Source organism: Penicillium hispanicum, assembly GCF_028827665.1.
Source record: "Penicillium hispanicum strain IBT 35686 chromosome Unknown utg000007l_segment0_segment0, whole genome shotgun sequence".
Lineage (NCBI taxonomy): Eukaryota > Fungi > Ascomycota > Eurotiomycetes > Eurotiales > Aspergillaceae > Penicillium > Penicillium hispanicum.
The window spans coordinates 2,134,596-2,160,758 of NW_026623199.1; the positions used below are offsets into that span (position 1 = coordinate 2,134,596).

Here is a 26,163-nt window from a genome sequence, read left to right on the forward strand (position 1 = left end):
ATCAAAAGAGCTAAAAGAGCGACTCAGATTTAAAATGCCCGGCACATAACGTATATCCACCGCCAATCTCATTATAAATCGTGTCTTCTTGCGTATGCCTGCCTCTCCTCCTCAATCATTTCAATTGCGTCCAGCAAGCTTCCATTACTTGCAGCAGCATAGACAGTCATCCGAGAGCGTCCACCATCTTGGGCACTTCCATAGCCCATGTCAAGAAGGGAGGAAACGCACTTTTCGACATCAGCGGTTTGAGTGTCTGCAACACTACCCTCTGGCAGAACACGCCTATGCGCCCCTTCGATGGGAGAAGCCACGGGAATATCCTGGCTTGAACGTGGCCTGGAGCGTTGGCGTTCCCTTCGGTCTAACCGCGCCCAAGTGTCTAATCCAGCAAATTGTTGGGCATGCGATCGAAGGGCATGACGTTCACTTGCACGACGTCTCAATCTCGACGCAGATTGGGGTTCACCCGATGATATGGTACTGGAGGTCTCATGCTGCCTCGTTCTTGTTTGCCCAAATTCCACGGTGTTTGAGCGACGCAGGCTAGGCCCAGCGTGACCACGAGAGTTGGTTCCCGTGGAGCCAAACAGTTCTGGACCTTCTGTAGATCTGTTCACCCCCCGGGCCCCATGAGTATGAGAGAGGGTGCGAGCTCGTTGGGGAAGAGACTCTGGGATTGGGTCCGGGCGGACCGAGGGAACGTAAGGTCTTTGATGGGATGCAGAGAGAGAATCAGACGCCGATGCTCGTTCTTGCTGTTGGGCTGCCAAGAGTTGAGCTTCAAATTGGGAAACAGGTGGGAACCGACTCATTTCCAGATCTGAACTTAAAACTGGGAGATAACCAGGATCGTTGTCATTTACTTGATGTCGACCTTCCTCTCCAGTCCGAAGGGAAGTGGTCCGTGCAGTAGAGGAGCCATCAGTGGATAAATCAATAAGTGGAGGTGATACTGGTCGCGTCGCAGGAGATTGAGAATTCAACTCAGAGTTATCTGCCACGGGTTGACTGGGTTCTTGAAAAGCGACAGATTTGGCGCGCTTGGTTTTAAAGCCCTGTTGAGGAACGAGGGCCTGCCCCGGACCAAAATGAATGACGTCTTGAGGCTTTGAAGTGAGATCCTGTGAAACAGGAGTATTTGTATCACTTTGCTGACAGCCTCGCGACCTTGAATTCACATTTTCCACGGAACTCCGTGATGAGAGCAGGGCGTCAATGGGCATGCTTTCACTGAATTCAAGATTTATCGCATGACCATCGATATGGGCACCTTGTAGAACATCCATTGCAGCCATAGCTGGGTGGATTGAGGGGAAATGCAGATAGCCAAAGCCTGCATGTTTGCCAGACACAGAATCCAAGGGAAGGTCCACATCGACAATAAACCCTCTCGAAGCGAAGACATCTTGAATAATCCGCTCGGTCACATTGAACCCAACATTTCCAATAAAAAGAGTCTTATTGGCCAAATCCTCCGTTTGTAGTTCTGCATTATCTGAGGGTTTATTCACAGACAAGGCCGGAGGCACCTCGTTGTGTCTCTGTGAATATGAGGATACAGACTGGTATGGAGGATCGACGAAGGAGCTCTGATGACCAGGCTGGGGATGGAAAGGCCAATGTTGACCCGAGTAGGGTGCAAGTGGAGGAGGGGCAGGGAAAGAACTATGATGAGGTGGCGGTGGATTAAAATGAGCAAATGACTGCCAGGATAGTGGCCAGTGCGTGGGACGCGTAGGTGGGAAAGGAGGCGGCGCGGGGAAAAAGCGAGGACCATTGAATGGAGGAGTGAGACCATGGCCAAGACTGGTTCCAGCCTCTGCGCTCTGGTGAGTAATTTTAGCATCTGGCGACGCAGCAACATGGCTTGCCCCAGGCCCTGCGGCTGGCGATTTATCTGAATTGGTGGCCTGTCTTTCCTGCGTGGCCGGATCCACGTATCGAGCTCCAGTTTCGTGAGAATCCAGGCTCGACAGAACAGCTCCATTGCTAGCAGGATCTCGGAATGCACCAGGGGTTGTGTTCGATGCATCAGGCGTGCTGCCTGTGTCCTGTGCTGTAGCTCGCCCAAACTCGTGTTCAAACGCGGCAAACAATGTTCGGCCTACTTCGTTGAACTCCGACGCCATGAAGCGAAGGCCATCTGCGGCACTCTCAGCCATGGGCCTTCTCGCGTGAATTGCTTCTTCTGCTAAATTTCTTCCACCCTCTGGTAGATTGTTGAGAGCAGTTTTTATGCGAGCTTCAAGGGTAGCAAGAATGGATTGCAACGATGCTCCGACGTTCTCAGGCAGAGTTCTCTGGGCATCGCGGAGTTGACGCTGTAATTCTGGCAACTTTGATCTCAATTCCGATTGAACTAAGCTGGCTCCATTGACCAGGTGCTGTAGAACTTGCGTGGCAAGTATTTCCGCAGGATGGAGGGCTCTTGGCGGGTCTTCAGTGTTCGCGGAGGATTCAGCTGCTCGCGATGATTCGGGCTGTGTGGCCTCGGACTCAGAAGTCTCCTCTGCAGAGCCAAGGATATTTGCTAACTCGGCCTCGAATGCAGCCATAAAAGGCTGTGGCTCATCCGCAGAAGCCAAGGTGGCGGTAGTGATACCCGAAGGATGACTCTCTTCATGTTCGGGGCTATCAACGGTAGGCTCCAGCGTAGCGGGGTCATTGTGCCTCTCTTTTTGAATCATGGGTCCATTGTCGACTGTAGCCTCAAACCGCTTCCACAATTCGGTCACAGAGTTTGACCGACGGATATCAAATATATGCATCGGATTTGGTTCATTTTGGGATAGTTGAATGGATCCAAGGCGGGCGTCAATACCTAGAGGTTCATCCAGACGCTGGGAAAGCTCGAGAGAGGAACCAACCTACGGTGCATTAGCTAGGCCGTGACAGAAAATACTCTGCGTTTATCTGGATTTACCGTGATCTGGTCACCATCGTCATCATCCAGATATGTCAGCCTCGCCCGAGGATGGGATGATGCGAGGCCATCGTAGTCGATAGCAGAGATCTGCACGACCCCATGAGGGGAATCGGAGTGCTCCCCCTCTGCATCGGAAGACAGGTGAAGGTCTCTGACCTGGAAGGGCTTCAACATCGTGAATGTCGAGCTACGCGAACCCTGAGTTTAGGTTCGCGAGCGAGTGGGGAAGTTACACGGGTTGGACTAGTAAAAGATGTCGTGCCTTCCAGGGAGTTCTGGGAATGCACAGGATAAATATCATGGAACCTAGATGACTGCTGCCTGCAGCATCTGGGATTTGTGTTTCCAGGGGGGAAGAGGAAGAAGCAAGGATGAAACTCTCGATCTCACGCAAGACGATGTCTCCGAGTGCATAGGCAACAGCGGATAAGATAATCCTAGCTCTCCCCGCCCGGGGCCGGATCATCTGCCCGCTGACTCAGCCGGCAGGCTGGCCCCGTAGAGGGGAATCTTTTCCTCTTTTCAAGCTTCTGAGCTCCGGTAAAGGCTGCCTTTGTTGGTGCATGCGACCAGCTTGTACAGATTGATCCCCCATGCCGAGCGGCTAGCTCTAATACCTCGCTGTCAATGTCGGTACGATTGCATCTTTGTTCTTCCTACAACACGTCCCAGCGCCTCCTTGCTCGGTGATGCCAATGGCCGGCCCACTGGACACTGCACCCTACAAAAGAACGCACGAAACCTAGCTGCTTGCCGACGCCGAACCCGTGAATACTCTGCGATCCTCAAGCGAGTCCATGGCTACCAGCAAGTCGCCATCGCGACTGCAAAGCCCGGGTGACCGTAATGTCCAGAATGTGGTGCTAGGAGACCTTCGTTTCAAGCCCTGGTACCAGTCCATCTATCCGGAGGATTTGGTCGCCAAAGATGTCGATAATCTCTATGTCTGTGGGTGGTGTTTCCGATATTCCTGCGACGAAGGTGCCTTCGTTGCGCATACAAGGGCCTGTGAGCACCGCACCACTCCACCAGGAACCAAAGTGTATGACCATGGCGGATATGCAGTGTGGGAGGTCGATGGCGAGGAACACAAGCTATTTGGACAGAACTTATCTCTGTTTGCCAAATTGTTCCTAGACCACAAAACCGTTTTTTTCGACGTCTCGACCTTCCTCTACTATATTCTCACGTTTACTGATCCGAATAACCCGGACAATTATCATGTCCTGGGCTTCTTCTCGAAGGAAAAGCTCTCTTGGGATGCAAACAATCTTGCATGCATCTGTGTGTTTCCACCATATCAGCACAAGCAGCTGGGAAAACTCTTGATGGGCATCAGTTACAAGCTCAGCGGCTGGGAGTTCCCCGGCGGTTACATTGGTGGACCCGAAAAACCCCTCAGCGACCTGGGCCAGAAAAGCTACAATCGTTTCTGGGCGGAACGGATCGCGAGGTACTTGCTGTGTGGCAAGCATAGTGAGAACAGCGACGAACCTGATCAACAGAAGACTAGCAGTGCCTCGAAAGCTTCCCGCAAGAGACCCCTGCGGGAATTAATGACTGTCGAACAAATCGGACAGGTGACCGGCATGTTGAATGAAGATGTGATCACTGCTGTAAAACACATGGGAGTTATTCAACCCGAGACAACTCCGAAGAAGCGCAGATTGAACCGCTCAACTGGAGAAGATGATACAAAGCAAGGCGCGACAATTGTCATTCGCAAGTCAGATGTATGGGAATGGGCCAAGGTCCATCATCTCTCCCTAAATGACCCTGTGAAGGAGGAGGGGTTTCTGAAAGTATGGCCACCTGTGGATGTTTCGGAGGGCTACCAAAGCACTTCAGGAGAGGAAGAAGATTGAGTGCTAGATATTGTATGATAGTGTCATCAATACCCAACGACGTCAAACGAGCGGAATGAGATTTTGAGCTTATGTTTGAATGGCAAAAGACACCCACACGCGTGAAATTGTAGAAATCAGGACGCGTGGGTTCCCGTGTTATAGCTTTATGACTTCTGGTTTGGCGTCCGCCTCGAACAAGCGCTTACAGAACGTGTCAGGCGGAGCTCTCTGGTAGTTAGAATACACAGATTGTGTTGTCGAGTGCTTATTCGCCCTGATAAGCACTTTCCTCGCTACGATCGAGCCCTCCGTTACTCATACGACTTGTCCACAATAGTTTTGCAATTACTGTGCCATTTTTTGTAGTAGACCATCGACTAGGTCCATCTAAATCTTTACATGAATCACTGGGCATCATCAATCAGAAGCACATTACTCATCCATACCAGCAGGGCCGCCCTGCTTGCCCATCTGCCGAGCCTTCAATAGCTCATCGCAAAGAAGCAGATTGGATGCGATGCCAGTGCTGGAGGCAATGCAGTTCCGCAGTACACGGTACGAGTCGAAAACACCGGCCTGCACAGGGTCCATAGGCTCGCCAGTGTTCAGGTCCAAGCCAACAGTGTTACCATCCGAAAGCTCATCCCGCATCAGAGCCAGAGAATCTTGGACATCGTGGCCGGAGTTGGCGGCGAGAGTCTTAGGAATGATCTCAAGAGCATCGGCAAAAGCATCCACACCCCACTTGGCCTTGCCCTTCACAGTCTTTTCAAATTTCTCCGACTTGAGGTGCTTGGCACAAGCAACTTGATATGCACCAGCCCCAGGAATGACGCAGCCATCCACAATGGTATTGTAGACGGAGCGAAGGCCATCACGGACAGCATCCTTAACCTGGGCAATGGTGTGCGAGTTGGGACCCTTGATGAGAATAGTAACAGACTTGGGGTCCTTCACTTCCTCAACAAAAGTGTACTTCTCCTCACCGAGCTGGTGCTCATAGACCAGACCGGCCCAACCAAGAACATCCGGAGTCAAGTCTTCCACACTGTTTTGGGCAACACCACCACAAACCAGTTGCAGACGTTCCATGTTTCTCCGCTTGGCTCGTCGGAGAGCCATGATGCCATTCTTGACAAGCACATCCAAGCTGAGGGGATCGATACCCTTCTGGTTGATCACCACGAAACCCTTCTTCGGGTCATTACCGCAAACTTGCTTTTTAAGCTCCACGATCTTCTGCAACTTCGCATCAACAAACTTGCGTTCGCTTTCCACCAGCTTGTCTCTCTGCTCAGCGCTGGAATAGTAGAAACCGGAGTTGATCTCGGACTTCTCGTATTCCAGGCTGACATTCAGTGTCAAGATGAACGCGTTTTCCACTCTCTTCGGCATGTCAGGGTGGCGAGCACCGTGATCCAGGGCCAGGCCACGGATAAGCTGGGTGTCAGATGACGTACGGTGCTGCATCGTCATGATCTCGACCATATGGAGGTCCGGCTTCTCGGGGGCGCGGTGAATGGCGAGCACAGCATCGACAATATCGGGGGTAAGCTTCTCGGCGAGAGCATTGTTGAGCTTGGTGGAAAGAGAAGTACGAGCGACAGAGAGGAGCAGCTCTCGGTCAATGGCGTGTTCGAGCTTGAATTGGTCAAGAAACTGCATATCTCGGGTTAGATCAAGAACACCTTCGATGAGTGTTTCCTCAATACCTTTATCGCCTCCGTCTTTGCAATCTCATAGCCATCGGTAATCACTCGAGGATGCAGACCCTCGGAGATATGGCGGTCAGCCTGCTTCAGGAGCTCTCCCACCAGGAGCACAACCGAAGTTGTACCATCACCCGTAATGTCATCTTGTGCAGTCGCAGCACGAGCAATCATGACCTTGATACTTATCAGCGAGAGGGAGGGGGGATTCGTCGGGGTAATGCTGTCTTACAGCTGTGGGGTTTTGGATTTGCTGGAGAATATTAGCATTGGTGCTGTGATCAAAAAGGATGGGAAAGTCGAGCAAACCATTTCACGCAGCAAAACATTCCCATCTTTGGTCAGTTTAATCTGTCATATATTTCCCCGCATTAGACTGAGATCTCTGACATTCCAGAGAATAGGGGCCATGTTGCATACTCCGCCTGCACCGTCCACCAGCCTAAGGTTTGGTCAGCTTTGTTGCGGTTCCTGATGGGAATACCGCAACACTTACATCTTCAGGGTTCCCGAAGGACCCAGATTGGACTTGAGAACATCCTGGAGACCCTCTCCGGCGCTAATGTTGACCTTCAGGGCCTCACCTCTCCGCTAAATGAAATGTTAGTGCGGGCCACGGAGGGGTCAATCGGGGGTGGCATCATGGCATACCCGGGACTCCGCCTTCGGGTTAAGCAACTGGGTTGCAGACATATCTGCAGTAGAATGAACGAACGGGAGCTCGACCCAAAAGAAACACAAAAAGAGGATGGGATGGAGCTTGTTGAGCACAGGAGTGGGCAACCTTCCTTTGGCGGCGTAAGGCGGTGAAGTGGCATAATTCTGCCCGCCCACAAGAAATTCACTCCAATATGGTTTAGCGCCCTTGACGAAAAATTACTTTGGATGAGCTTGCGATTTTTTGCTTGTCCTCCGCTCTCTTGAACGCCCGCATCCACAACCGACCAGCTCGCCTTCCTGAGCCGCCTGTGGCCTCTGTTGCTGCACCTATCCTTTGGTCATTCTGCACTTGATTTGGCCCAAGGACCAACGCCATGGCCGATTACCTCCTCTTCGAGAGCCCGATCGGGTACTCGCTGTTCAAGGTTGCCCACCAGGGTGACGCAGTGGGCAGCCGCCTGAAGGAAGTCCAGGAGGGTGTCAATGACCTTGCCAAGTTTGGCAAAATGGTTGATATCACTAGCTTCCTTCCTTTTGAGTATGTCTCGCTTAAACGTCCACCCGCAAAATTTCCTTCCCAGAGCATCAACTCATATAACCCAGGAACAACAAGCAGGCTCTCGGTGAAATCAATGACATCTCGGAGGGTATCGCATCCGAGACTCTCGTCTCCTTCCTTGAACTGAACCTCCCTAAGCCAAGCAAAAAGAAGAAGGTTGTCCTCGGTCTTTCCGACAAGGGCCTCGCCGCGAGCGTCAAGAATGCCTTCTCCTTTGTGGACTGTGAAACTGGTGACACCAGCGAAGTTGTCCAGGATCTTCTGCGTGGTGTGCGCCTCCACTTCACCAAGTTGCTGAAGCAGCTTCGCGAGGGCGACATGGACACCGCTCAGCTTGGTCTCGGCCACGCCTACTCGCGTGCCAAGGTCAAGTTCTCCGTTCAGCGTGATGACAACCACATCATCCAGGCCATTGCAATCCTTGACCAGATGGACAAGGCTATCAACACTTTCGCCATGCGGGTTCGCGAGTGGTACTCGTGGCACTTCCCTGAGCTGATTAAGATCGTCTCGGACAACCAGCGCTACGCAGAGATTGCGCTCTTTGTGAAGGACAAGAACTCCTTGTCTGACGAGAGCCTTCACGACATTGCCGCGCTCGTGGAAGACGACAAGGGCGTTGCTCAGGACATCATCAACGCTGCCAAGCACAGCATGGGTCAGGACATCTCTGAAGCCGACATGGAGAACGTCACGACTTTCGCTGGCCGCGTAGTCAGCCTTGCCAAGTACCGCAAGCGACTTTACCAGTATCTGGTGGACAAGATGAGCGTTGTCGCGCCTAACCTTGCTTCGCTGATTGGCGAGGTGGTTGGTGCCCGCCTGATCTCTCACGCCGGTAGCTTGACCAACCTGTCCAAGTACCCCGCCTCTACTGTCCAAATTCTAGGTGCCGAGAAGGCTCTGTTCCGTGCCCTGAAGACCAAGGGCAACACCCCCAAGTACGGTCTGCTGTACCACTCCTCCTTCATTGGCCGAGCCGGTCCTAAGAACAAGGGCCGCATTTCACGATTCCTTGCCAACAAGTGCTCTATTGCCTCCCGTATCGATAACTTCTCCGAGGCTCCCTCGACCAAGTTTGGCGAGGCCCTGAAGCAGCAAGTTGAGGAGCGTCTGGAGTTCTATGCCTCTGGAGCTGCTCCCACCAAGAACGAAGTGGCCATGGTATGTCAAAATTGCGCACAACGTTGGGTGATCTATGCTAATAAACCACTCTCAGAAATCTGCCATGGACGCCGTTCTGGCTGGCATGGACATCGACGGCGATGCGAGCGATGCGGAGATGCAGGACGCCGATGCCACTCCTGCCAAGAAGGAGAAGAAGGAAAAGAAAGATAAGAAGGAAAAGAAGGAGAAGAGTGACAAGAAGGAGAAGAGTGACAAGAAGAAGAAGCGCAAGTCGGATGTCGGCGAGGGCGACTCCGAAAAGAAGAAGCGCAAGCATGACAACGATGCTGAGCCTTCTAAGAAGAAGCAGAAGGCATAAAAGCGCTTTTTCTTTGGGACTGGGAGTCTTGTCATGGCGTTGGGTTCTTATTGATCTTTTCACTTTTTTTTTACTATCTTGTTCACGACTCGATGGGCTTGGGGATCTGTAAATTATGCGACTTAGGCCATATGTGGCAATAAGATTTACTTGCTCAATCCTTGTTTTAGATGAGTGATCGTATGTTCTTCTGTTCTTGGTCCAGGGTCGTGGCCACGCTCTCCCGAGCCGAGTTCGTGGTCCTGGGCCTGATATTTGCCTGGTTTGTACAACACGTTGACTAGGTCCCGCATCGCCGACCAAACTCATTCCCGAGCGTCCAATGACTTGCCCCTCCCAATCCTGATCTCCGCACCCTATGATAGGGCATTCTGCACCATGAACTCTGCCTATTTCCGCTAAACGTGACTGGGGTTTGCTCTCCGCAATACCTATAAATGCCATATCTTGGGTTGCTCGTCTGGTGGCATCCCCGCAAGTTCATCCGCTATCGCCCCCGCAATGATGGCGACGCATTCCCCTCGATACTTCTCGCCCAAACGCAAACGAGAACCTTCTGGATCGGACTATTATAGTCCACCGGTATCACCGACATCGACTGTATCTATTGCTAGCCTTCAAGAGACTCGGCTTCGCGAGGATGCGGAGCTAGGGCGATACAGCCCGCGAGCGGCGGTGGCAGGGCGATTTGGAGAACTTGCGATTCGGAACGAGCGACTGCCAGATCCAGGACTATTAGCTACCCAGCGTCAACAGATCTCAGCCCCGCATCAAGCACAGGAAAATCGTGCTGCGGAAAGCCGCCATGATGCCCAGAATGTGCCTGGCGCCTGGCCAGTTCACAGCGGCGAACCCGACGAAGCTCAAGACCACCAATCTTCTCCCCGAACACAGAGGCAGAAAAACACAAACTTTGGGGCAACTGCACCCTCGGCATCTCCTTCAAAGAGAAAATCTGCAACCTCGCCCCGCAAGCAACCCGATCCTTCATCCCCCTCCAAAAGTCGCAAGCAACGGCTCTCGCCTCCTCTTGCAGATACCTCGTTAGAGGATCCGTTCACATGGCATGATCATGAGATCACGGGACATAATCCTACCGATCCTAGTGATGATGGTTATGGAATCAATGGTGTAGGCTTCAGGCCTACTGCGGCGACCGCATGGGCACGGTCCCAGAAACGGCAGAAACAAGTCGCCGAGTGGAAGAATCGCGAAGCACGAGAAGCTCGTGAGAAACGACGAGAAAGACGCAACGAAGGCATCAAGTTAGACAGACTTCGCAGTATACACAATGGCGCCATTCAGAAACGAGTCAAATTCGACGTCTAGGCCTGCGACTAACAACAGTCTCTTGCCATTATATTTCTTTTTCTCCGCGGCATTTTGGGGATAAACTTGGGAGTTTCGGAGCCAGATTCGGATATCGATGATTTGATTGGCAACATGGACTTTGCGAGCTATGATACAGAGATGACTTATGACCTAATGCCAACCACCTTAGCATAGGATCGGAATATACAAGTTTGGGTTTGATCCCACACACAAAACACCATGACTCCAACTCATGACAGGGGAGCGATCAACGCTCCCAGAACTTGTAGTTGGAGGGGTTTGTCCAACTCTTCTGTCTTTCTAACTCCGCATGCTTGGCTGCTTCCTCGATAGCCTTTTCCTTGTCTCGCTGTTTTTTCTCTTTCAATTCCTTCATCAACTCCACTGCTTGTTTCATTCCGTGCAATTCCTCGATTCGGCGGCGTCGACAAAACTCATAAGCTGCTAGAGAAGTGACGGCGAATACTCCGACGGCCCAGTTTCCGGCAGACCATAATGAGCGTATTCCTAGATGCATGATTTAGCTACTCCCTCCATGAAGCATTGACTAGGAGTCGTTGGTATACCTCCAAATACACCGCGAATGCCACCAATGCCAAAACCCGCCCCGATTCCAGTCAATAATGATTCACGTGCGCATGGTGCCTTGTAAAATGATGAGATCTCAGACACAGACATGGAGCCGACGACCTCCGAGTAGGAAACGTCTTTTGCATCCTTGCCACGCGGCTTGTATGTTGCATTTGCGAGTGCATTCACGGGCTCTTCAGGATTGCCAAAGGCGTCCCATAGCTTTCCGACTTGCGACTGGGGGAATTCGTGTTTCGGTTTCTTGGGATCGGTCGAAGGAGTGCTGGCGGTAAGATGGCTGCCAGGTTCTTGGGTAGAGCCGGGCTCTCGCGAGTCGTCTGCCATGATTTGGGGTGCGCAGCGACTTGAACTCGGCAATCCAAATAACGTTCGCCCACCTTGAAAGACTGATAATCAATATCGGAAAGTTAGATATTCCATGTGACGCTGGATTAGGATAGTTATTCCGGATTATCGCTGACTAACATTACGCGTGCTACCCGCGGACGCGGACGCGTCGAAAAGCGATTGAGATCGACTGGATTGGCGCATGTCGCAGGCCATTGCCGGTCCCTCCTACAGGCTTGAGTTGCATAATCATCTCTCACGCTGTCAGCGTCTCCCTGCGTCTTTGCGACTTGTCGAAGTCATTAATTCCTCTCGGATTACTTATTTCATGTTCCTGGCACTGCCTGCCCTATCACGAAACCCCGTTTTGAGAGGCCGGGTTGGGCGCCAGTGTTACGATGCCTTCGCGAAAACCCAGCAAGTTTGGAAACAAGTTCCGATCAAATGTGGCATCATCAAACCCTCGCCGAACAAAAACCGTCGAATTCTCGTCCCTGCGCTCGACTGAAGCAACCTCTCAAGATGAGAAATTCGAAGCCATTCGCTTGGCCAACGGCATCGATGAATCCCTCGGCTTTCCGCGTTTCGAGTCCGGCGATACAAGAGCCGGCTGGCTCATCAACATGCACAGCACGACCATAGAAGACCCCAGTGTGCAAGGAGGCCGCGCCGGTGTCGACTACTACTTCCTCCAGGACGATGGAGGTAGTTTCAAAGCAACAGTGGAATACGACCCTTACTTCCTCATTGCGGTCAAGAAGGGCCATGAGATGGAAGTAGAGGAATGGGGTCGGAGGGCATTCGAAGGGCTTATCAAGAGCTTCAAGCGACTCGACAAAGAGGACCTGAAACTCCCAAACCATTTGCTCGGACACCGGAGGACATTCATCCAGTTGAACTTCGCCAATGTTCCTAATCTTCTGGAGGTTCGGAGAACTCTTCTCCCTCTAGCAGAGAAAAACAAGAAAAATGCGAGTGTGATGGACGCTTACGTCGAAATGAGCAGGTCTGTGATGCATTCATAATCTCGATTACTTTGTGTGCTAACCTCGTTCTCAGCGCGACTACTGGTTTCGACCTTTATGATGACGAAATAACTAATGAGCAACGACCTAACGCCAACATGCAAGCGAGTGATTTTATTGTTGATATTCGAGAGTACGACGTTCCATACCATGTCCGAGTGTCCATTGATAAGGGTTTGTGGTTTCGCCCCTTGTGTTGGAATTAAAAATCGCTTACCACCTCACAGATATTCGGATCGGAAAATGGTATAATGTGAAGGCAAAGCATGGCGTCATTTCTTTGACCTGCTTGGAAGAACGACTCACACGTGCTGATCCGGTGGTCATGGCTTACGATATCGAGACCACCAAACTGCCTCTCAAGTTTCCCGACGCCTTGATTGATCAGATCATGATGATTTCATACATGATTGACGGGCAAGGATTTCTGATCACTAATCGAGAGATTGTATCCGAAGATATCAATGACTTCGAGTACACGCCCAAGCCCGAGTACAGTGGACCTTTCGTGATTTTCAACGAACCGAACGAACGAGCTGTCATAGAACGATTTTTTGAACACATCAAGATCGCGAAACCTACCGTCATTGCCACGTACAACGGTGACTTCTTCGACTGGCCGTTCGTGGAAGCAAGAGCCAGCGTCCAGGGGATCGACATGTACATGGAAATCGGATTCAGAAAGAACAGTGAAGACATCTATCAAAGCAATAATTGTGTCCACATGGATTGCTTTGCATGGGTCAATCGTGACAGTTACCTCCCCCAAGGAAGTCGTGGTTTGAAGGCTGTGACTGTCGCAAAGCTTGGCTATGACCCCGACGAGCTTGACCCCGAGTTGATGACTCCGTATGCGAGCGAACGACCTCAGACTCTGGCCGAGTACTCCGTCTCCGACGCTGTTGCGACCTACTACCTTTACATGAAATATGTGCATCCTTTCATCTTCTCCCTTTGTACTATCATTCCCCTCAATCCGGATGATACTTTGCGAAAAGGAACTGGTACTCTGTGTGAGATGCTTCTCATGGTCCAAGCCTACCAACACGAGATTGTCCTGCCAAACAAACACAAGGACCCCCCCGAAGCTTTTTATGAAGGCCATCTGCTTGAGTCAGAGACTTACGTGGGTGGTCACGTTGAAAGTATCGAGGCTGGTGTCTTTCGCAGTGACATCCCTGTATCGTTCACAGTCGATCCCACTGCGATCGACGAACTTCTCCGGGACCTGGACCATGCGCTCAAGTTCAGTATCGAGGTCGAGGAGAAGAAGTCGATGGACGATGTTGTGAATTTTGACGAAGTCAAGGCTCAAATTGCAGAGCGCTTGCTTGATCTGAAGAACAACCCCAGCCGAAACGAGGTGCCCTTCATCTATCACTTGGATGTTGCATCCATGTATCCCAACATCATGATCACCAATCGATTACAGCCAGATTCCATGATCGAGGAGTCAAACTGTGCTGCGTGCGATTTCAATCGCCCTGGAAAAACCTGTGACAGACGAATGCCGTGGGCCTGGCGTGGCGAGTTCTTGCCTGCAAAGCGCGACGAATATAACATGATTCGGCGTGCTACGACCAACGAAAGATTTCCCGGTCGCAATAAAAATGCTCCCATGAGGTCTTTCGGTGATCTAAGCGTCGAGGAACAGGCCGGCGTAGTCAAAAAGCGCATGCAGGACTACAGCAAGAAAATTTACCACAAAATTCACGATAGCAAGACGATGGTTCGGGAGGCTATCATCTGCCAAAGAGAAAATCCATTCTACGTCGACACAGTCCGCAGCTTCCGTGATCGTCGATATGATTTCAAAGGCAAGCAGAAAGTCTGGAAAAATAAGACAGATGCTTTGCAATCGTCGGGAGCTTCTGCTACTGAGATCGACGAGGCCAAGAAGATGATTGTTCTCTTTGATTCGCTGCAGCTCGCGCACAAGGTCATTTTGAATAGTTTCTACGGTTACGTGATGCGAAAGGGCTCTCGATGGTATTCAATGGAAATGGCCGGCGTTACTTGCCTGACGGGTGCTCATATTATCCAAATGGCACGAGAACTTGTCGAACGCCTCGGGCGACCCCTGGAACTCGACACAGATGGTATCTGGTGTATGCTCCCTGGCACATTCCCCGAGAATTTCTCATTCAGTTTGAAGAACGGGAAGAAATTGGGCATTTCCTATCCCTGTGTCATGCTCAATCACCTAGTTCATGCGAGGTACACGAACCACCAGTACCAGGCACTTGTTGAACCTTCCAGCTTCAAGTACGAGACTCATAGCGAGAACTCCATTTTCTTTGAAGTCGATGGACCTTACAGGGCCATGATTCTACCAACATCAAAGGAGGAAGACAAGAACTTGAAAAAGCGATACGCCGTGTTCAACCATGATGGGTCTTTGGCCGAACTCAAGGGTTTCGAAGTCAAGCGAAGAGGAGAGCTCAAGTTAATCAAAATCTTCCAGACTCAAATCTTCAAGTTCTTCCTGGAAGGAACCAATCTCGCTGAGACCTATGCCGCTGTGGCTCGCGTCGCTGACAGATGGCTAGATGTTCTCTACGAACATGGTGCAACACTGGCCGATGAAGAGTTGATCGATCTGATTTCGGAGAACCGAAGCATGACTAAGACTTTGGAAGAATATGGAAACCAGAAATCCACATCCATTACAACTGCTAAGCGTCTGGCTGAATTCCTGGGGGAGCAGATGGTCAAAGACAAAGGCTTGAACTGCAAATACATTATCTCTGCGAGGCCCAGGAACACACCCGTCACCGAACGAGCTATTCCCGTCACTATTTTCTCCGCCGAGGATAACGTGAAGCGATTTTTTCTGCGGAAATGGCTGAAGGATGATCCTGCTGATATGGATCCTCGGAGTGTCATTGACTGGGACTATTATCTTGAGCGTTTGGGCTCGGTAGTTCAAAAACTGATCACTATCCCTGCGGCTCTTCAGAAGCTTCGGAACCCAGTGCCTCGTGTCGCTCATCCTGATTGGCTACAACGCCGAATAAACCAGAAGGATGACAAGTTTAAGCAGAAGAAAATGACTGATCTATTTCAGAAGTCTGAAAAGGCTCCGCTCTCCTCAATATCTGCAAACATTCTGGATCATCGTGTCCAGCACGCCGGTGACATGGACGAAGTGATTGCAAGTTCGACACAGAAGCTCAAGTCATCGCCAGAAACAAAGATGTCGCAAAAGAGAAAACACCCTGAGGGTGCTTCCAAAACAGCCCTCGATCCCTTCGCAAGTCTTCCCCCGAACATGCCATCCATTTCTGAGGATTACCAGGGATTCCTCAGGTACCAAAAGCAGAAATGGAAGATTCAGAAACAAGCTCGAATTCGTCGTCGTCAACTATTTGGTGAACGGAATCATGTTGCTTCGGACTCCTTGAGCAACTTCTTCCGCAATCAGGCCCAAATGCTGTACATCAATACATGGCAAGTTCTACAATTGTGTGAAACGGGTCGACCAGGGATCGTGCGGGCATTTGTGCTGATTGACCAAAAAATCCATGCACTGAACGTCAAAGTTCCCCGGCAGTTCTTTGTGAATCTGAAACGAGAATCCCTGCCCGATATTGAAGTGCCAGACTGCGAAGTCGAAAAGGTCAACCACACCCTACCCAATGGTCATCCTTCGGTCCATCTATTCAAATTGTCCTTGTCAGAAGATACCTTCTTGGAGGAAGCAGACAAGATGGATGCTCTGTTTCAGCATTCTAGCATTGAGGGTGTCTATGAACGGAATATCACACCAAGCGTTCGGGCGGTGCTTAAGCTAGGAAGCCATTGTACATTCGACGAAGAGCAACGTGGTGTGCTTGGTGATGGGCTGGAAAAAGGGTTTGACCTCTCTACCCTCCTGCATACAACTTCCGACAAACCATACCTGATGGAGTCGCCTTTGGCTTATCATTATCTCTATCACGTTGCTTCTGGAGATAGGCAAGTGTTTGCACTTTTCTCTACAACCAAGAACGAGGCAAATATCGTCATTCTCAACCGTACCAGAGATGTGCAAGGATTACCCAATGTTGACAAAATTTACTCGGAACTCCTTTCTCGGAAATTGCAGGATGCCTCTACCGACGAGGCCCAGAATGCATTCCAGTACCAGGACAAGATCCACTTCAAGACCTCCCAGGTAATGACTCGCCGAAAAGCTCACCTGGAGATTGGTGATTTGGTGAGGAAACTTCGCAACGACGAAACTCACCCAGCCATCTTGGTCATCCAGTCTCAGCAGAAGGACCGTCTTTGCCACGACATTCCTATCTTAAAGGAGTACCCTACACTATCAGTGAAGCCTGAAGTGTCGGATATGGACCTTCCACCCCTTGGCTGGCAGTCTTTCATTGCAAGGCGTCTCGTTACGCACTATCTGTATTTGTCTGCCTGGATTCAACATCTGACCCTTCTCGCTCGATATGGAGATGTGCCACTTTGTAACCTGGAGACTGACGACCCTCGGTTCCTCATTGATGTCTCATATGCCAGACGACTCCAACAGAGTAACGTTGTTCTGTGGTGGTCGACAGGGCCTCGGCCCGATCATGCCGGCTACGAGAGAGATGACATTGTGGGCCCGCTTGAAAGGGTCCATATGCCATTGGTGAATGTCCCTAATGCCTATTCAACTGTGTGCATCGAGCTTGATGTTCGCAACCTGGCTATCAACACAATTCTCAGCTCCTCGATCATCAATGAGATGGAGGGGAGCGATACACTACTAGCACCATCCGGAAATGGTGCAGAAGACACAGGCGTATTGTACTCCGAGAAAGCGTTTGCATCTGCTGGTGCGGTTGTGTTACGAGAAATGGTCAAGCATTGGTGGACCGAGGCCTGTGCTGGGAATAGCATGGCTGATATCATGGTCCAGCATTTGATCCGATGGGTGGAGAGTCCGATCTCGTGTCTCTATGATCGTTCCCTGCACAATTATGTTCGATTGCTTTCACGCAAATCCTTCCAGAGGTTGATGGCCGAGTTTAGACGGGTGGGCTCGAATGTTGTCTTTGCCAGCTCGACGCGTCTATTGCTGCAGACCACGAAGACCGAGGTTGGCAATGCCTATGCCTACAGTCAATACGTGTTGAAGTCAATTCGAGCAAATCCGTCTTTCCACTTCGTGGACCTCGAAATCAAAGAATACTGGGACTACCTTGTATGGTACGACGAGTACAACTATGGAGGCAAAGGCTGTCGGGAAGTGGTCGAGGCCGAGAATCAAGACCTTGAGACCGTCATGCACTGGCAACTGAGCCGGTTCTTGCCAACGCCCATGCAAAGCATTTTCCACGACTGGGTTGTGGAGTACATTGAGTTGATGCACTCCTTGAAGCGCCCGGAACTCCTCGACGGCGAGCTCTCCTCCACTCCCCGCCTGACGCAAATCCCCATTGGACAGCCGAGCGACAAGGAGAGTGAAGAGATCACTGCAATACTTGCCGAGCGATTCTCCAAGCCGCTGAAAAAGCAGATTTCCGGATTGATTCGTCGACAACGCGACGAGATGCTTCATCCAGAGTTAGCATCTGATTATGCTTTCCCTGTGCTTCCCGGCGTTCTAGTCGACCCTAATGGAGATAAGCGTAACCCAGCGCTGGAGCTTGTCAAACTGCTCATGCAAGTGCTTAGTCTGTCAAAGACCACAACGCTCGAGTCTCGACTTTTGCGGCGAGAATTGCTGGCCCTCTTCGAGGTCCGCGAATTCAGCAAAGAAGGTCGCTTTGAGAACCCCAGTGCTAATCTGAAACTGCCGGAACTGACTTGCAACGCCTGTTGTCTCATCCGAGATCTTGATCTATGCCGTGATGAGGATGTGCTCCCTGACCCTGGTGCAGATGCCAGCAAAGCCTCCAAACCCTGGCGTTGCCCTTTCTGCCAGACTGAGTACGACCGGCTGGCACAGGAAGAAGTTCTCATCGGCCAGGTACATGGTATTGTGGTCCAGTGGCAGGCGCAGGATCTCAAATGCTCCAAGTGCAGCAGTCTGAAAGTGAGTGACTTTATGGAGCACTGTTCATGCAGTGGCAAGTGGGTGCCAACTGTTGATCTGAAAGAGGCCGAGAAGAAGCTTCGAGTGCTGCAGAGTGCTGCCAAATTCCACCGCTTGCAGCTTCTGGAAAATGTGGTTGATGGGGTGCTGGACCAGATGTAACATAGCTCCATGTCTTTCTTTTGTTCTGATGTCTTTCTACTGTGAGGTGGTCTGTTTTCTCTGCCTGAAGAGGGCGGCGCATTCGGGTGCATTGGGTTCCTTGCATGGCATGCGGTGTTTGGCCAATATGTATAGTTAGTGGCAGCGCATAGTTGCATGATTTCAATTATATTTGTTTCCTAGTCTCCCCTTATTAATCGAACACTGAAGGTCGAGCGACGGGTGTGGAGGAAAGACGCTGTCTGGTGCGTCCGAAGCGTCGAGACTACTCGAAGACTGGTACCGCTGGCGATCGCGCGTCGATCGTCCGACCATTCAACGCCCTTCATTCACACTTCCTTCCTCCCTTATCATCTTTCCTTCCCCACCTCTCGACTCCCCCCCAAATACTCACTTACCTGGAGAACGAGTTACACATTCCCGGTCGGACGTTTCGACCCATCAGCCCGATTGCAAGGGAGTAAATAGACTGGAGCCTGTGGGTTTCTCAACTGTCTCTGCGTCGGTGGAACTGAACCCGCCCGCACGATGCGGTCAACTCCTGCGACACACTGAGCATGAGGCTGACATTTCTCTATGACCGCAGGTACATACTGACACCGCCATATACATATCCCTCCGCGGCTTCCCCCAGCTGCTGGACCCTCACCAACAGCGTCCAATTCGCACTCCACATCCCCGCCCCCCCGTTCCAATGGCGCAAGCTCCAAGCGGTCAGAGGCCGCAGGTCCAGCCATGTCGATACAGGACGGGCAAGACCCTCGGCGCCGGCTCATACTCGGTCGTGAAGGAATGTGTGCACATCGATACCGGTGGCTATTATGCGGCGAAGGTCATCAACAAACGCCTGATGGCGGGGCGCGAGCACATGGTAAATAGGACACTTTACGGCTCACCTGGCAAATGAATATGGGGATAACTGACGATAGTGACCGCGATGGGCAAACAAATAGGTCCGGAATGAGATTTCAGTGCTCAAGAGAGTGTCCATGGGCCACCAGAACATCCTCACGTTGGTGGACTACTTCGAGACCATGAACAATTGTGCGTTCTGCCTCCGCACAGTCCTCCTATTTCGCCTCGCTATGGGCCTATGCGCTGACCAGTATTGTCATCAAGTGTATCTAGTCACCGAGCTTGCCCTGGGCGGAGAGCTCTTTGACCGCATTTGCCGAAAGGGCAGTTACTACGAGACCGATGCCGCAAGTCTTATTCGCGCTGTCCTCTCGGCAGTCGCCTATCTCCACGACCATGGTATCGTACACCGTGACCTCAAGCCCGAGAATCTTCTTTTCCGCACCCCGGCAGACAATGCCGATCTCCTGATTGCCGACTTTGGATTGTCGAGAATCATGGACGAGGAGCAGTTCCACGTGTTGACAACCACATGTGGAACACCGGGCTACATGGCACCGGAGATTTTTAAGAAGAGCGGCCATGGCAAGCCTGTGTAAGTCTTTTCCACATTGCCATAACTCCTTTCGGTCTGAATCTTCTTCTAACGACCAACTCTCACAGTGATATCTGGGCCATCGGTGTGATCACTTACTTCCTGCTCTGCGGGTATACTCCCTTTGACCGGGACTCCAACCTGGAAGAGATGCAGGCAATCTTGGCCGCGGACTACTCCTTCACACCGCTAGAATACTGGCGCGGTGTCTCACAAGAAGCACGCAACTTCATCAACCGCTGTCTCACGATCGATCCGCAACAGCGTATGACCGCCCACGAAGCTTTGCAGCACGTCTGGATCAGCCCGCCCTACGACGATTCGAAGATTGGCACTGGCGAGGATCTACTGCCCACAGTCAAGAAAAATTTCAACGCGCGCCGCACTTTGCATCGTGCGATCGACACTGTGCGCGCCATCAACAAGCTGCGCGAGGGTGGTGGTTTCATGATGGATGGTGTGATGAGCATCGATCCCAAGCCCGAGCATGTCAATGGCGATGAGACGCTCCCGGAATCAGGACACAATACCCCCGGCAATAACGGTGACAGTCCTATGCAGATTGACAGTCGGGGCAATGCGCGCGGCCAGACAGAGGCACAGATCCGTGAGCAGGAGCGCCGGGTGAAGGAGACGATGGCTGGGCTATGGAGTCGTGGAGCACATGCCAAATAGGAAATAGTATGGAGCACTTTATGAGCGCGTCGAGACCTTTATACTCTCTCTCTCTCTCTGGGCCGCATACTCGAAGTGTACGTTTCTCGTCATATTGAGCCCATGCTTGGATGCTTGTCGCTCTTTTTTCGGGTTGTTGCTTGAGTGGTCTTTACATAGCACATGCATTATTATGACAACATAAATTAACCGATGAGCCATTTGGTCTTCAAGGGATAGTAATTCTGGAGCGAGTCTTGTTCCCCATGTATTGCTCACACAGAGAATAATGACGACCCTCTCCTGCATGAGTTGCGACCCGGAAATAACTCAACTAGAAGCCCAAATGCACAAAAGTTACCTAGGCAAGGACTCGTAGTAATCATCAAGCCGTATCCACAAGACGAACGGCGTCTAGTAGTCGGGGGAAATAATCAGGTCAAGCCTAGAATCTCTCGGCCATCGTCTAGAGAGAGCACCCAGTTCCGCCATTCCTGCCACTCCGCATAGCTTGCACTCGCCTTGAGGCCTTGATATTTGACAGTGCGGAATTCTGAGACCTGATCCCAGGGCTTTGTGGTGCCAGGGCCTCCAGTGCCAGTACCTCGCAACAGTCTTCGAGCAACACTGCCAACGCCGCCATCCCAGCCGGCTTTCCGCATCAAACTCTCGACCGTCTCTTCTTTCGTCCAGCCCTGTTCTACCGCAACATCGGGTAGGTATGTAGCACCGTAGCGTCGGCCACGGTGGATGAAGGAGATGCGAAGGCCATGAGTGCCTAGGATCCAGTCCATGGCATTGGTGCACGGCTCAAATGATCCTAGAAGGGTTAGAGAACATGAGAGTGACGGGAGTAACGATTTTGGGATGGGAGAAAAGCGCGTATCATCGAAAGCACTAGTCCCCGGCATGTCAGTTGAAATCGGTCTCGCTTAACGATATGACAGCGCTGCGGGATCGCGCAGGGCAAAGAAAGAATGAAGGCGAGAAGAACCACATACGAGGTCAAAGCGTAGGACTTTAGCCCCGTTGCGAGGTCCTGCGCCTCGAAAGTGCCTATGCATCCGCGCAGAGACTTGTGCCCGCTGCGTGACAGTGTATCCCAGGTCACAAACAGCGGGTACCGCCGTTCAACGGGCTTTTGGCGGGAGCCCGTAGCGTCCAATTGTGAACTTGGAGTCGTCACAGTGGTAGAACTGGACAAAAGCGAGTTGGACGATGTGTTGGATGTGGTCGACGGGGTCGTAGCCGCACTAGATGAGTCGGAGGAAATCTGGCTCTGCAGACGGCTGATGCTAGGAAGCTTCAAACGATTTGGCCGACTGCTGGTCTGGGTTGCCTGCCGAGCGTCTTCAATATCCTCGTCATTTGCAGACTGCCGTGGGCCTGGCTTGTCTTCTTCGCCGTCGCCGTCGTCGTCTTCTTCGTCCAAGGCTATACTGTCCTCGGTTTGTGCTCCGAGACTCGAGAGCTTCTTATATTGCTCATGTTTCTCCCAAAGAGCTTCTACAGCTGCCAGGTTCACAGGCTCCCGGGCCTCGAAGGAGGCCGCGAGGCTCTCGAAGCAATAATAGCACTGCGCTGCATTGGCCATAGCTGCAAATGCTTTTCTTCGGTAAGATTTTGTTCTTTCCACTGTGTAAATGACCTAGTAGAGGTGTTTTGGTACCACCCTGCCGCCTCAGATCCCCTGGAGTAACCGTGAGCCCGGTGGAAGCGATGTCCGCAATGGTCCAACGAAACGATAAGATAGAGGTCGTCTTATCAAGGATACGGTCAAGACCTGCCTGTGACAGGAACAGGGAAGAACTGAGGTGGTCTCAAAGACAGATAAAGAAAAGACACGACGAGAATGAGCAAGCCCCGAGAACAAACGGGCGAGGAGCGAGGGGCGAGGAAGAAGAGACCTGAAGGAGATCCCCGGCACTGAGGAGGGGTGATGTGATAAGGTTGACACGTGAGGAGGGATTACCTAACTTGGGGGAAGCTGCCCACCTGGCAGAGTCAATATGTACTTCCAAGGTACCTATGCAAGATCAAGTGGGTAAATAAAGAACTAAAGAGCCAAGTAATGACCAGATCCATCCCGCGTGTACCTGAAGAGGCAGTGCCCAACCGCAATCGGTTGCATTGGATTTCAAGAGTAGCTGGATATATGATGTACATCAGATGGTACAGCAAATCAAAAGGCCGACGTGCCTAATCATGTTGAACTTTTCGTCTCCAGAAAATCATGTCCTCCCACAGTTGAAGAAGCGGCGAGGTGAATAGAAATTGCTCGTTTCGCATGCTTGAAAAAAAGGAACAAAAAATTACCCAATCCCAGATGTCCCTAAGGTTGAAAAAGCAGACCTGTATAATAACCCCATGTAACGCACCGTATGGTATTCGATCTCCGACGCTTTTGTAGATGATGTTGAACTCGCGAGATCTGAGTTGAGAGATCTCTCTTCGTAACTTTCATATCCTGACAGTCACCTCCTGCAATGGTATGATGACGGCATTTAGACGGGCAGAGGGAAGACGCTGGCCCAGTCGGCAACCTCCTTGCGGAGAGCCAGGATCTCAGGGACAGTCTCGGAGGCAACCTTGGCCTTGAAGTCCTTGAGCTTGTTGGCCTCCTTGGGCAGCTCGCCCTGAATCTTCTTGCAGAGAGTGATGGTCTGGTCAATATAGCGGGCAATGCGCTTGAAGTCCTCCTCGCCCATGCCACGAGTGGTCATGGCGGGGGCACCGATACGAATACCGCAGGGGGTCAGAGCAGACTTGTCGCCGGGGATGGAGTTCTTGTTGCAGGCAATGTTGATCTGCTCGAGAACGGCCTCGACACGAGCACCGTCCAGGCTCTTGGCGCGCAGGTCTAGGAGAACCATGTGGCTGTCAGTGCCGTCAGACACCAGCTTGTGACCAAGGGCCTTGAACTCGTCCTCCAGAGCCTTGGCGTTCTTGATAACCTGCTCCTGGTACTGCTTGAACTCGGGGGAAGCAGCCTGCTTAAGGGCAACAGCCAGGGCAGTGATGGTGTGGTTGTGGGGGCCACCCTGGTGACCGGGGAAGACGGAGAAGTTGATAGGGCCCTCGAGGTCGTACAAGATCTCCTTGCCGGTCTTGTCGGTGCTACGGACACCCTTGCGGAAGAAGATCATGGCACCGCGGGGACCACGGAGAGACTTGTGGGTGGTGGTGGTGACGACGTCGGCGTATTCAAAAGGAGAGGGGATGACACCAGCGGCAATCAGACCCGAAATGTGGGCCATGTCAACAATGAGGTAGGCACCAACCTTGTCAGCAATCTGGCGCATGCGCTTGTAGTCAATCAGACGGCAGTAGGCAGAGGTACCAGCGACCAGGCACTTGGGACGGTAGAGCTCGGCGTTGGCCTCGAGAGTGTCGTAGTCAATGATACCGGTCTCCAGGTTGACACGGTAGGGGAAGGTCTCGAAGTAGGTTGAGACAGCAGAGATCCTAAACAGAATGTTAGTGACGCCGTCAACTGGAAGCAATCATTGTGATTCCCACGTACTTTCTGGCGGGGGTCTGGTAGCCGTGCGACAAGTGACCACCGTGGGGAAGGTCAAGACCCATCAGACGGTCATGAGGGCGCATGAGAGCTTGGTAGACCTGCAGGTTGGCAGGGCTGCCACTCAGGCACTGGACGTTAACACCCCACTTGGCGGGGTCCAGGTTGAAGGCCTTGAGGGCACGCTGCTGGCAGGTGATCTCAATGGCATCGATGTGCTGGTTGCCACCGTAGTAACGGGCACCGGGGTAACCCTCGGAGTACTTGTTGGACATGGGGGAGCCCAGAGCGTTGAAAACAGCGTGGGAGGTGAAGTTCTCCGAAGCAATCAGGACAACGGACTCGCGCTGACGCTGGATCTCCTTCTCCTACAGTGTCATATCCGTTAGCAAAACAGCATTCGGCTTGACTTTGCAAGATGAAATTTTATAACGATCATCGGTTCAGCTGGGTTTATCACGTACCATGATCTGCGCGATCTCGGGGTCACTCTCCTGGAGAGTGTTGTGCATTTGCTGCAAAGCATAATGAGTCAATGATCTAATCTAATCGAAAACTCTGGGAGCACTTGGAAGACTCACAGCCCGGTGGGCATCGGACAGAGCGTAAGACATGGTGACGGAAGGTATCTCCTGAGAAATGAATATTGGAGAAGGGAAGGAAAGGGGGCGAGGATGGGGAGGGTATAAGAATATAAGCTGGTGGAAGAACGAAGAAAAAAAAGCTGGGTAGTGGGGGGAGGGGCGGAGGGATCGCCCGGTGCCTCAGGCTGCGGCCCGTCGACGATATCGGAGACTTTTCGCCGGACTGAGTTTGATGGTCTGAGTTGTGCACTTTACAATGATCCTAAATGAGAGTTTTCATTACACAGAGGGCATGGGAGGCACGGAATTACTTTCTATGGCTCCAAGAACCCAAGTACGATGGTTGTCTGCTCCCAACACTAGATGCCGAAGCCTTTGGACTCGATGCCAAAAAAAAAAGAAATAGAAAAAGAAAAGAGAGACCGCTAAGAAACAATGGGTATTCCTTTCCTTACGCCAGCAGAAGATATAAAGCACCCAACAAAAAAGAGTCAGCAACGTAGCTGGGAGGCGAGTCCACTTCTGATGCCAGTCTGTTGCCTCGTCCGCGTGCTGAGTAGTAGGGAGATGCAAAATGCGCTACCAGTGTCGTATGTAGACCTTTTCGCCTACTTCATCGCTGCCCTATTTCCGAAGTCCGAAATAACAGAGCGCAGGCGGGCCACGCGGTCCTCAAGCTCATCAATCTCCTTCTGTTGCTCATGGATGGACCGGTGTACATCAGGGAGTCCCTCCACCATCGCACGCGCCTTCTGAATCCTGATCTTGACCGAACTAGTCTCTGTGGGAATATTTTTCACGTCGAGGGGCGATTGTGAAGCTGTGGTATCGCTGGTCCCATTGCCAGGGATATTCGGCGGGCCTTGTTGGCCCTGTGATGGCGCGTCTGTCGAAGCCCCTGGAGCTCCAGCAATTTCTCCAGGGGGGCCTCGAGTGGCGTCCGAAGAGCTTTTCCGCGAGAGCAAGCGAAGAAGAATACCATGCAGTGGTGGAATGATCTCAAACGTTTGTGGGGGAGGAAACGGTGCGGTTTGTGGCGATACGGGCGCATCTTTCAAGGGGCTCTCGGGCGCAGCCGAAGACTTCGGCAGCGGAGTGGCTGCAGTCGGGGACCTGGAAGTCATTGCAGATCCAGGGCAGACCGGGTCCCGAGGATAGAAGCGTTGAAGAATGGCTATAGAAACCGGTGCTGGGGTAAGCGTTTAGGGAAGGGTCGGAACGCGCGGTGACGTCGGGGGGAGAGAACCAAAAGCGTCACCGGGAATGCCCCTCCTTCACCGGCCAACCAGTTTCTGCCCTTTTGATCTTCTCTCTC

At 51.9% G+C, this 26,163-nt stretch overlaps 11 protein-coding genes across 11 annotated transcripts; 5 read left to right on the forward strand and 6 right to left on the reverse strand.

Moving 5' to 3' along the window:
- Window positions 1–71: 71 nt before the first annotated feature.
- On the reverse strand, window positions 72–3,103 carry N7459_008588 (RNA recognition motif domain-containing protein; the record flags this gene model as incomplete). The annotated part of the gene is made up of 2 exons (XM_056947756.1): window positions 72–2,870; window positions 2,927–3,103. The coding sequence occupies 2 exons, from the start codon at window positions 3,101–3,103 to the stop codon at window positions 72–74; spliced, it is 2,976 nt and encodes a 991-aa protein (XP_056797266.1).
- Window positions 3,104–3,726: 623 nt separating this feature from the next.
- On the forward strand, window positions 3,727–4,794 carry N7459_008589 (putative histone acetyltransferase (MysT1); the record flags this gene model as incomplete). The annotated part of the gene is made up of 1 exon (XM_056947757.1): window positions 3,727–4,794. The coding sequence occupies one exon, from the start codon at window positions 3,727–3,729 to the stop codon at window positions 4,792–4,794; it is 1,068 nt and encodes a 355-aa protein (XP_056797267.1).
- A 414-nt stretch (window positions 4,795–5,208) lies between these two features.
- On the reverse strand, window positions 5,209–7,178 carry N7459_008590 (chaperonin-containing T-complex subunit CCT6; the record flags this gene model as incomplete). The annotated part of the gene is made up of 7 exons (XM_056947758.1): window positions 5,209–6,435; window positions 6,489–6,662; window positions 6,718–6,738; window positions 6,795–6,836; window positions 6,906–6,927; window positions 6,982–7,076; window positions 7,137–7,178. 7 exons carry the CDS (start codon window positions 7,176–7,178, stop codon window positions 5,209–5,211), a joined length of 1,623 nt encoding a protein of 540 aa, XP_056797268.1.
- Window positions 7,179–7,519: 341 nt separating this feature from the next.
- On the forward strand, window positions 7,520–9,190 carry sik1 (snoRNP complex protein NOP56; the record flags this gene model as incomplete). The annotated part of the gene is made up of 3 exons (XM_056947759.1): window positions 7,520–7,683; window positions 7,749–8,868; window positions 8,924–9,190. 3 exons carry the CDS (start codon window positions 7,520–7,522, stop codon window positions 9,188–9,190), a joined length of 1,551 nt encoding a protein of 516 aa, XP_056797269.1.
- A 501-nt stretch (window positions 9,191–9,691) lies between these two features.
- N7459_008592 (uncharacterized protein) lies at window positions 9,692–10,519 on the forward strand (the record flags this gene model as incomplete). Its single annotated transcript, XM_056947760.1, has 1 exon — window positions 9,692–10,519. The coding sequence occupies one exon, from the start codon at window positions 9,692–9,694 to the stop codon at window positions 10,517–10,519; it is 828 nt and encodes a 275-aa protein (XP_056797270.1).
- Window positions 10,520–10,769: 250 nt separating this feature from the next.
- On the reverse strand, window positions 10,770–11,437 carry N7459_008593 (COX20 family protein; the record flags this gene model as incomplete). The annotated part of the gene is made up of 2 exons (XM_056947761.1): window positions 10,770–11,029; window positions 11,089–11,437. The coding sequence occupies 2 exons, from the start codon at window positions 11,435–11,437 to the stop codon at window positions 10,770–10,772; spliced, it is 609 nt and encodes a 202-aa protein (XP_056797271.1).
- Window positions 11,438–11,838: 401 nt separating this feature from the next.
- N7459_008594 (DNA polymerase epsilon catalytic subunit POL2) lies at window positions 11,839–18,640 on the forward strand (the record flags this gene model as incomplete). The annotated part of the gene is made up of 3 exons (XM_056947762.1): window positions 11,839–12,446; window positions 12,500–12,639; window positions 12,693–18,640. 3 exons carry the CDS (start codon window positions 11,839–11,841, stop codon window positions 18,638–18,640), a joined length of 6,696 nt encoding a protein of 2,231 aa, XP_056797272.1.
- Window positions 18,641–19,334: 694 nt separating this feature from the next.
- Window positions 19,335–20,765, forward strand: N7459_008595 (serine/threonine-protein kinase; the record flags this gene model as incomplete). Its single annotated transcript, XM_056947763.1, has 3 exons — window positions 19,335–19,511; window positions 19,594–20,090; window positions 20,159–20,765. 3 exons carry the CDS (start codon window positions 19,335–19,337, stop codon window positions 20,763–20,765), a joined length of 1,281 nt encoding a protein of 426 aa, XP_056797273.1.
- A 413-nt stretch (window positions 20,766–21,178) lies between these two features.
- On the reverse strand, window positions 21,179–22,338 carry N7459_008596 (AMMECR1 domain-containing protein; the record flags this gene model as incomplete). Its single annotated transcript, XM_056947764.1, has 2 exons — window positions 21,179–21,641; window positions 21,746–22,338. The coding sequence occupies 2 exons, from the start codon at window positions 22,336–22,338 to the stop codon at window positions 21,179–21,181; spliced, it is 1,056 nt and encodes a 351-aa protein (XP_056797274.1).
- Window positions 22,339–23,248: 910 nt separating this feature from the next.
- On the reverse strand, window positions 23,249–24,878 carry N7459_008597 (glycine hydroxymethyltransferase SHM2; the record flags this gene model as incomplete). Its single annotated transcript, XM_056947765.1, has 4 exons — window positions 23,249–24,209; window positions 24,268–24,632; window positions 24,729–24,779; window positions 24,846–24,878. 4 exons carry the CDS (start codon window positions 24,876–24,878, stop codon window positions 23,249–23,251), a joined length of 1,410 nt encoding a protein of 469 aa, XP_056797275.1.
- Window positions 24,879–25,456: 578 nt separating this feature from the next.
- On the reverse strand, window positions 25,457–25,972 carry N7459_008598 (mediator of RNA polymerase II transcription subunit 9; the record flags this gene model as incomplete). The annotated part of the gene is made up of 1 exon (XM_056947766.1): window positions 25,457–25,972. The coding sequence occupies one exon, from the start codon at window positions 25,970–25,972 to the stop codon at window positions 25,457–25,459; it is 516 nt and encodes a 171-aa protein (XP_056797276.1).
- Window positions 25,973–26,163: the final 191 nt, after the last annotated feature.